Genomic DNA, 10,519 nt, shown 5'->3' with positions numbered 1-10,519 from the left:
TATGTATATATATATATATATATGTATATATATATATATATGTATATATATATGTATATATATATATATATATATATGTATATATGTATATGTATATATATATATGTATATATAATATATGTATATATATATATGTATATATATATATTGTTGATGTAGTAAAGTTACGATGTTTCTAAAAAGTATCATTGATGAATGAACTAATGATTCATATGTTATGTACCGTAAAGGGTAATTTTGTCATTTTTTTGATTGTTTTGACCCTTTTTACATCCCCCAAAGATCTCTAAATACCCTAAATACAAATGGATAAGATAACAGGGTGGTTATTCCAGTCTTCCAACTGTAAAAACTCATACAGGAGTGTTTTATAGGAGCCCGATGAGATATAATACCTGCATTTTGGGGATTATCCCTGATTTTCGTTCATGTTTGGCTAATTTTGGGGTAAATTTGACCTATTTTTTACCCTTAAGATACCTTGAAAAGCCCTATGTAAGTGGGATAGCCAGTGAGAATGTTAGATTTAATGATATAGAGCCATTTATGGTCAAAAATTGCACCCTGTGTGGTTTGGGAGGTGCATTTTGGAAAATCCATGATTTCCAACCATTTTTGGCTTATTTTGGGATAATTTTGACCCATTTTGGACTCTGAGATACCCTAAAAAAACCCTATACTTGTGGGATAGCCAATGGGAATGTTAGATTTAATGATACAAATGCATTTATAGTCAAAAAATGCACTCTGTGGCTTTCAATAAGTGATTAACTGTGTTCGGGGGCAAAATTTGGGCCATTTTCACGCGTCGACGCGGTCAAATCACGTTTGGAGCCAGCGACCCTCCAATTTTGACCCGTTTTGAACAAAATCACTTGTTCCCATCTATTTACATATAAATGAAGGTAATAAGCCACTTTTGGCATTTATTTGAAAAATTTTGTTTCTATTGCCTACCCCTACTAAAAATAATTTTTTTTTTTTTTTTTTTTTTTATTCCTGCTAAGTTTTCACATAATTACCCCTAATCCTACCACCACCAACTCTCAGGTGGTAAATCTCCTCTCCCTACAAAGACCTTAAAAATACACAATTGTGAAAAAATAAAAACTCACAGGATTTATTTCCCATAGAAAAAAAAATGGTTAACTGCCTTAAAATGTTAGAATGGCCCTAAAATCTAATATTATTTTACATTTAATATCTATATTTAATTTATATTTTTGTTGTTTTTTTTTTGTTATTTCCGCCAAGTTTTTCAGCATGTTCATATATAATTGGCAAAAAAAGACGTGGGGGGGGGGGGTCACATATGAAGTGGTAGGTGAAGGCAATTTAGCAGGTGCTAATCTACAATAAAAATAAAATCTCGTAAAATATTTATTTTTAAACAGTTCTAGTATTAGATTTCAGTTTTTTTGTATATGAAATACATTAAATTCAACTGTTTTTTTTTAATACATAGATATTTTTATGGTATTGAAAGATTCATGCACATTTATTGCAGATTTTCAGTGCCATATTTGGATTCCTTGCACAAAAGTACATTGTTATGGCAAATTTAATTGCCTAATCTAACAAAGATATCACATTTTTACTGAAAAAGTAGTGTAAAAAATATGACAAAACGCATATCATTACTGAGGCAAAAATATCCAAATGTTCAAAGCATAAAAAAGTCATGAATGCCCAAGTTTTGATCAGATTTTAAAAATTTGAAAAGATTTTTTTCATATGTATTGCGACGAATACCCATCCGAAAACTTTCATATTAAAAAAAACAAAATAAATGCAGTAATATGATATGGGGTAGACACAAAAGGACATGTGGGTTCCTCATTCAATCCAGTAACTTCAGTTAGCTCGATAGACTAAAAGACAGGTTTGCAAGTGAAACTTTCATACATCTTTGATTGTAAATGCTCACCTTTTGGCAATTTCATGCTCTCCAATTTGATGATAAAGTTTAGCAATTTGGTAACCTTTGGAATTTTTCTGCAATAGAAAATAAATGCATTAATGACAATATTATACGATTTGTGTTTGCATTAAAAATCTGTTCATAACTCATCTGCCTTGAATACCTTTTGCTATTAGCAAGCAGTACCAAATTTTGCAGTAGTTAAGTTTTATAGTATCTTTCATTTAATGCCTTCCTCAGGCTAAGAATGGGTTTCTAAATTACATTTCAGCAAGGTCCGTATTCTGCATATGTATTCCCAAGAATAAGAAAAATGGATATTTTTCTAAAGTTATTTGATTTGAAAAAAAAGTTTTGTTAATTTAAAACTTCATAAGTGAGGTTGAATAACTTTCCAGTCTTCGAAAGTCTTTGCACACAATTATTAAAAATGGGTCTTCGTTATTGTAGCAAAATTCCGAAATTGAAATATTGAATTTCAAAGGACACCAATGGTATCTTCTAAATTGTCATGTTGAAGTAATGAAAACATCCAAAATTATGAAAACCGATAAAGTAAAAAAAATTAATGAAAATAGTTTTTGAAAAGAATTAACAAAAAGATTTGCTATAAATTGGCCAAAGTTTTTCAGTTTTCAAAAAATATTTACCTCCCTTTTGTCACAATTAGAGGTGTATGTTTAGGAAATTGACCCCCATCTCTAAATTCCACAATTTAGACTTTTCTTTTGTTTTTTCACTTAATCTCATCGATTACAAACCTAACTCTCAGATTAAAAGAATTTTGAAAAAAAAATATCTTTATGACTTATCGTCAGGGATCAGTTTTCAATTATAACGTTCTACTAAATTGAACATGTACTTTGTGACCATAACCGAGAAAAATATTGCGACTCTCACATGACCGGTGATTATTCCCGTCTAAAAAAGGAGTTAGAGAAAATTTTTTACTTTCTTTCCAACTCTGACGACTTTCAAAGATTTTCGACTATGTTTTTGCAAAAGGTCCATTCTTGGAGTGGCCATTTTCTTATAGTTGGGATTCTTTCAAGCGAGACGACGCGGATGATCGGTGAGAGAGAGGAGGTGGAAGGAGGTAAAGAGTTTCTTTCTTAACCCCTTTAGACGGAAATAATCACCGGTCGCGTGAGAGTCGCAATACTTTTCTCGGTAATGGTCACAAAGTACGTGTTCAATTTAGTAGAACGTTATAATTGAAAACTGATCCCCCACGATAAAAGCCATAAATTTTTTTTCTTTTTTTTGTTTTTTTTTTTTAGATTAGGTCTAGGTGTATCAGAATTTTTGTAGGAATTTTTGACACCCCTAAACACGAAACTGCGAATAAAATATAAAAAATCTCAATTTTTTTAAAAGTGGGTTGTTTATTTTCTTTATGGATTATACTTCCAAAATAAATTATTAAAGTTGTTTTAAAAGTAATAGAAATATTTTTTTTTTTATTTTTTAAAAAACTAATGAATTTTACGAACTCAATATTTTTCAATTTTTAAACTTTAAAAATCTATCAAAATTTTTCTATTGATTCTATTTTTACGATATTTTCAGAGTCAATGTGAAATGTTATGCTCTTTCCAATAAACCGAATATAACATTTTAGACAAACGTTTTTTTTTTTTAATTCACGCCCCCCCCCCCCCATTTTCAAGTGTCTATTAAAAAGTAAATAATTAATTTACTCAAAGTTTTATATATCACAAATTGAAGAGAAAAGCCCAATAAATAATATATTCAAATTTAAAACAAAAAAGTAGTGTTTTTAGAAATTTACCCGTAAAGTTTGAAGTTTAAAACCTTTTTTTTTAAACCACGTTGTTTGTTTTTTCTTTTGTTTTTTTTGTTTTTTAATGAAACCTTGGTCCTTGCTCCTTTAATTGAAAAAATATTAGGGCTTGAATTACATTTTTCGAGTAGTTATAAGCTTAGAAAGACAGGGGGTCGAATAATTCACGCCTCCCATTTTGAAATGTCTATTAAAAAGTAAATAATTTATTTACTCACCAAAGTGTTATATATCACAAATTGAAGAGAAAAGGTCAATAAATAATATATTCAAATTTAAAACAAAAAAAAGTGTTTTTTTAGAAATTTACCTGTAAAGTCCGAAGTTTAAAACCTTTCTAAAAAAAAAAAAAAAAAACTACGTTGTTTGTTTTTTTTGTTTTTTTTTAAATGAAACCTTGGTCCTTGCTCCTTTAATTGAAAAAAAAAATTAGGGCTTGAATTACATTTTTCGAGGAGTTATAAGCTTGGAAAGACGGGGTGTAATTATTCACTATTTTTCACGAAATTTCTGACACACCTCCACCTCCACAACTTTTTTTTAAATCACGACTTTTAAAGGTTTTCGACTATGCTGAATACGGAAGTCGCATTGAAATTTTGCAGAAATAAGTAATTATCAAGATATAAAGTTGTTTTAAGCATTGTATTCTTTGGCAGCCATCTTTGTTACGCGCGTAGATTTGTTTATGGCGCGCGCACGCGCGTAACAATGTATAATACAACTTTTTATATTTCGATAACTACTTATTTCTGCAAAATTTCAATGCGATTTCCCTATTCAGCATAGTCGAAAACCTTTAAAAGTCGTGATTTAAAAAAAAAGTTGTGGAGGTAGACCTAATCTGAAAATTTACCTTCTTTTTTTTTTTCAAATTGTTTGGCGGATGTTTAGGAAATTGACCACACGCACACCTCTAAATTCCACATTTTAGATTTTTTTTCTTCTTTTTTCACGTTAATCTCATAGGTTACAAACATACTTTTAGCTTAAAAAATTTCGAAAAAAAATATTTTTATGACTTATCGTCAGGGATCAGTTTTCAATTATCACGTTCTACTGAATTGAACACTTACTTTATGATCACTGAGAAAAATATTCAATTTTCGAATTTCACTACAATAATGAAGAATGCACTTTCTTGGCCTTTTGGTCAAGATCAAAGTGTAGTATCTGTTCTTCAGATGCTGCACTTCATTTTCTTGTTCTCTTTCGGTGGAGGAGAAATCCTTCACGACTGAGACAATTTTTATTTTTGTACCTTTTCTCCACGTTAAAAAACGACCCTGGTGTCTAACTCTGTCCCGTGGGGAGACATAGTAAATAGGTACAATAATGAAGAATCTTAAAAACTTTATTCATTCAACGTTGAAAAAGCGAACACGTGTAGTAATTTTTTTAATCGTTTTTCTTTTGTTTTTTTATCTCAAAACACGCATTTTGATAAGATTTTTATTCAACATAAAAATTTTTTTTTTTTTAATTAAATAAAATTTTGAAAAGAAAATTTACGTTTATACACAAATTTGGGTAAATTTATACAAACACCGTGACAGCGAATTAACCCTAACCCTAACCCCTAACCCTGTCACGGTGTTTGTATAATAATACCCAAATTTGGGGGGGAAAAGATGATTTTCGATAGAAGATAAATATTTCTAAACAATTAAAATAAAATTTAAAAAGTAAAATGTTTAATTCATTTGTTGTAATTCATTTGTTGTAGAAATGCGAAAGAAAAACGGAAAAGAAAAACGGGTTGCTTTTTTAAGGGTTTCGATATGGCGGGAAAAGAAAATATTGGCGACGACTACTACTAAAATCTCATAAAAGAAAAGAAGGTAATTTAAAATATGAATATTTTCACACAAGTTTTTAATGTGTACGATTAAATATTAAAATAATTATAAGTACAATTCACATGAATTGTTAATTTTCTTTTAAAATAAAAAAATATTACAATAAATGAAAATTGTACGTTTTTCGCGTCGCTAATTCAGTTTCCGAAACACTCATTCTTATATACGACTTGTAGTTTAAAAAACAAATACATTGCAATTTTCAGCTACAAATTTAAAATATTCATAAAGCGAATATTTTACTGTTACTAAATTTAAAATTGCAATCAAATATTAAACTTACAATCCGAATAATCACATAGAATAAAAGTCTTTTGAAAGGTGAATTAATTCGTTGTGTGATTGGAATTCTCCACGAAACGTTTTCGTTCATGTGAACTTTTTTTCGGAGATCTTAATTCGATTATAGCAAACAAAAACAAAAAAAAAAAACCCTAGTTTATGCTTTCCAAGAATTAATCGAATTGAAAAACAAAAATAATACTAATTGGGGTTTTTTTTACAAATAGGCAAACAAAAAGAAAAAGTGAAAAAATATACAACAAATAAATGTTAGCAAAGGCAAGATAAGTTACTCTCCTACCTATTTGGACAAAGTTTTTTGTTTTGAGTCATTTTAAAGCGTTTCATTATTCTTTTTAAACAAAAGTAGTGTCAAGTTTGTTGATAAAAAAAAGGGCGGTTTTGTTATATAGTCATTTGGACACACGATAATTACACAAAATCGAAAATTAAACAAAATATTGGTATAGCATTAGTTTCGCACAAATGATATTAGATGGGTTCCGTATTTTGCTTAATTTTCAATTTTTTAACTATCATTAAGGGCTCAAATGGTTATAATAAAAACGCCATTTTTTTTTGTTCAAACTCAGACCTTACTTTTGTTTCAACGTAAATAAAGGCTTCAAAATAAGTTTTAATTTTATTAAAATATCGTAAAACTTGAAAATGCACTTAAAGTGCACTCTGCACTGCAATCACTGCATAAGCACCGAAAACTGTTATTCTATCAGAAAAAATAGCTTGCTTGGCAATAATTGAAAATTTGGTGCCTGAGTGTTCAAATAGTCAACAGATCGATTTTGTTTAATATGTGGTTCGAAACTACTTAATTGTCATATTGAAAATGTATACAAAAATTACGAAAATTCATAAAGTAGAAAATTTATAATTAAAATTTTTACAGAAAATTGGGTGACATTAAGCAAACACTTTGAAGATTGCGAACATAGGGAACATACTTATCTCCCTTTTCGACACTTTAATGGTGGGCTTATTTTTAAGACTAGTGATATGGATGGACTTTTTTTTTAAACTAAAAATCACAATAGTAGTTGCTCTACTCGAAGTTTCGTAATTTTTGGATATATTAATATTTTCGACATAAGTATTGTTGTTTTTGCTTAAAGCGATGTATTTTTAAAAAATCGATCTGTCGACTATATCTTAAAACGCATTGTAATTTTAACTTTAATTTTTAGAGAAAAATCCAGGTTGTCCTCGACGGTCGTAGATCTAAACAATATGATATAAATGCGGGGGGGGGGGGTTCATCCTTGGACCTTTATTGTTCCTGATATTCATAAATGACCTCCCCGACAAAATTGCCTCTGAGATGGGTATATATGCTGATGACACTACACTCTATGACAGGCACGACAGGAAGACGAATGAACACATTTCTAAAGAAATGGCAGAAACACTAGAGGAAGACCTCCAATCTGTGGTGGAATGAGGACAAAAGTGGTTGGTCGCGTTCAATGCTGCCAAGACTAAACTAGTTTCATTCAATAATTACAAGAACCCCTCTACCACCTATTGCAATGGCCAACGACTCTTTATCTGAGAGTACATCTTTCAAACTCCTTGGCCTAACGTTCACAGGAAACATGAGTTGGAACAATTACATTGAAGGCATTGCCAGGGCCGCTGCAAGAAAGGTGGGCTCTCTCTACCGTGCTAGAAAACTACTAACACCCGAAAGTATCCTGTACCTCTATAAGGCCACCATTCGCCCATGTATGGAGTATTGCTGCCACATCTGGGCTGGTGCATCTGCTACTAGTCTCTCTCCTAGACAAGGTTCAAAAGAGAGTCGCAAACCTGATAGGCCCTGAACTGGCATCTAAGCTTCAGCCTCTATCACATCGACGAAATGTTGCATCCCTCTGCCTTTTCTACAAGTATTTTAGTGGTGAATGTTCTGACGAACTGCAATCACTTGTGCCCCCACGACGTGAGCATCCTCGACAAACCCGACAGGCTGCTAATCGCACCCCCACACTGTAGAGATCCCTAGATGTAAAAGATCTTTCTACTCCAGTAGTTTCTTCCCCAGAACCGCTAGATTCTGGAATTCCATTCCAGGTCCCTGCTTCCCCAACAGTACTGACGTGCAGAAGTTCAAGTGTAACGTGAACCGACATCTTGCTACCCAAATCCCTACATAGTACCCCAGTAGTTGTTGCCCCTGATAGTAGCTCCCTACACCAAAGTGGCAATTTGCCTTGTTTGGGGTGAAAATGTAATAAAAAAAAAAAATAAATAAAAAAATAACTGTAAATTTTAACCGAACAAGATTAATTTAACGAGATGCCAGTTTAGAAAAGTTATTTAGTATGGATAAATAAAAGATTCGAGTTTTTGGAGCTTACACATATATTTGAAAAAGTTGTCAAAAAACAAATATATAACAAATAAATGTTATCAAAAGCAAGATAAGTTACTTTTCTACCAAACTGGATATATTTTTCGTGTTTTTATTCAATGTAACATGTTTATTCAGCTCGAAAAACACATTGTTTACCGATGTATTGAAAAATTCAAAATGGCGCCCGACTCTCTCTTTAACACGGTAAGTTCGGGGAAAGGTGTTATAAATAATAAACTAGACAAAATACTATTAAAAAACCACCGAATATATGTCAACCTATGTCACGGTAATATATATTGAGCGAGTTTCTAACAGTATTTTGTCCAGTTTTATATTTATAGCACCTTTTACCAAACTTACCGTATTAAAGAGACAGTCGGGCGCCATTTTGAGTTTTCCAATACATCGGTAAACAGTAAACACAGTATGTTTTTCGAGCTGAATAAGCATGTTACATTAAATAAAAACACTACAAACATATCCACTCCAGTTAGGTAGAAAAGTAACTTATCTTGCCTTTGATAACATTTATTTGTTATATATTTGTTTTTTGTTTTTTGCAACTTTTTCGAATATGTGTACAGTAATACAACCCCGAATTGGGACTAGATTTTGTAGTCGATAAATGGAATTTTCAGATAAAAAAAAAAAGTGGTTTCAAGTAATTTTTTTTTGTCCATTCTAATAAATTACAATGGTAGATTCCAAATCATGCAGTCGAAATTACCTGAATATTATTGAATTATTAAACAAAACAACTTTAGCAGGTGAAAATTGCCGCCATCTTGTTTAAATCAAAACGGAAAATTACTTCCCTTAAGAACTAGGATTGTTTTCAAATTCTTTTTTTTTTTTTTTTTTTTAATTAATAATTTTCTACCTTATCAATTTTCGTAATTTTAAAAATACGAGGAATACGTAGATACCATTGTTTTCATGTGAAATTCGGGATTACGATTTCCGAAATTTCATCCCAAGAAGTGCCGAGTTTTCTTGTTAACGATCACTTCCTTGCTAAACAATGCAATAAAATGGAGAGTTCGTTTCTAATAAATGTGTACTAGGAAAGATTTCGGGTGTCTCGCTTACACATAAATTGATAAAACTAATTTTACTTTTTATGTTAATATAAGTCCACAAAAACGAGATTCTACTTTTTTCTTTTTTGGCGATTACATGTAAAGAGGCGGCGAAAATATAAAATCACATGCCTTTCCTAATATGAGTGGCAACACTCCACAAAACATACCAATAATTGATTTCCAAGAAATTAAGAAAATGACAAAGATTGATGATCGGGATGTGATCGGGAAGGGAGTGATCATTTTATGGTAAATTTCGGTGCTTACGCACTTATGTTACCGTGCTATTTTTGATAATTAGTTCTCTCTCATTGCAAGAACTTACGACATCAAGCTCGAAAGTGCTAGGCAGTCCCATCAGCATTCCCCAGTGAGGGCGCTTCGCTTCAGGCGATTAGCAATAAACAAACCTTTCTCAAAGAGAGAAGGCAAGGCCTGTGAAGGGTAGACCTCCTAGAACTGCACAGAACTTTACTCCCACCACAAAATCAACAGCGACCAAATCATTACAGGAATGGTCCTATGACTTCGGGGTGGGGGGGGAGGGTCCAGAAAATTGTTAAAAGTGAAAGTATAGAATGGTTACAAAAGACCGGCTTTTTAAATAACGTTATTTCAGCACGATTGCATAAGTACCGTAAACTTATGAAAAACTGATTGATCCCTTATTCTAAATTTAAAACCAATTGCCTATCTTTATTTTACCGAGTTTTTTAGTGTCATGTTAATCGAAAAATAAAAATGAGAAGGGGATAAGAGAGGATGGCGGGTCCTCATATACAAATTTACCAAAGTTTTGAGGAAAAATAGGTGTACTTTTAAGGTATGTAGAATACGAACCGTGACGAAATATTATTATTATTATTATTATTATTATTATTGAGGCCCATTCTTAACATGGGAAGGGGGGGGGCACTTTCACTTAATCTAATAAATAAGACACCGCATAAATTCAAGTGAACTTGAAACGCATATAAAATAAAAAATAAGGCGGACCTGAAGAATCTTGCTTCACCTCTATTTTTTTATTTGTATGGAGTTGGAGTGCTCAGTTTTTAATAAATCGATCACCCATTTTAGAACCACTCAACGTTTTTAGGCCAACTTTCGCGAACTTAGCTTTTTTTAAAGCAGTTTAGCTCTTATTTTAAAAAGTGAAATTAAAAATGGCTAAACTACTTTTAAAAAAGCTAAATG

The 10,519-nt window shown here is 31.4% G+C and overlaps 1 protein-coding gene and 1 pseudogene across 1 annotated transcript in view; one reads left to right on the top strand and one right to left on the bottom strand.

Moving 5' to 3' along the window:
* LOC145291571 (E3 SUMO-protein ligase RanBP2-like) overlaps positions 1-10,519 on the bottom strand; it is a 194,824-nt gene that overhangs the window by 182,201 nt on the left and 2,104 nt on the right. The window contains exon 2 of the mRNA XM_080137647.1: positions 1,928-1,995. Coding sequence (XP_079993773.1) covers positions 1,928-1,995 — 68 coding nt within the window. The remainder of the gene's footprint in view (positions 1-1,927; positions 1,996-10,519) is intronic.
* LOC145291809 (U2 spliceosomal RNA) lies at positions 4,859-4,991 on the top strand (annotated as a pseudogene).

The sequence above is a fragment of the Euprymna scolopes genome, chromosome 12 (genome assembly GCF_053919585.1).
Source record: "Euprymna scolopes isolate OS-2025 chromosome 12, ASM5391958v1, whole genome shotgun sequence".
In the NCBI taxonomy this organism is placed as follows: domain Eukaryota; kingdom Metazoa; phylum Mollusca; class Cephalopoda; order Sepiida; family Sepiolidae; genus Euprymna; species Euprymna scolopes.
Note: the sequence above shows the minus strand (reverse complement) of the source record. Positions and strands in the feature narration are given on the sequence as shown.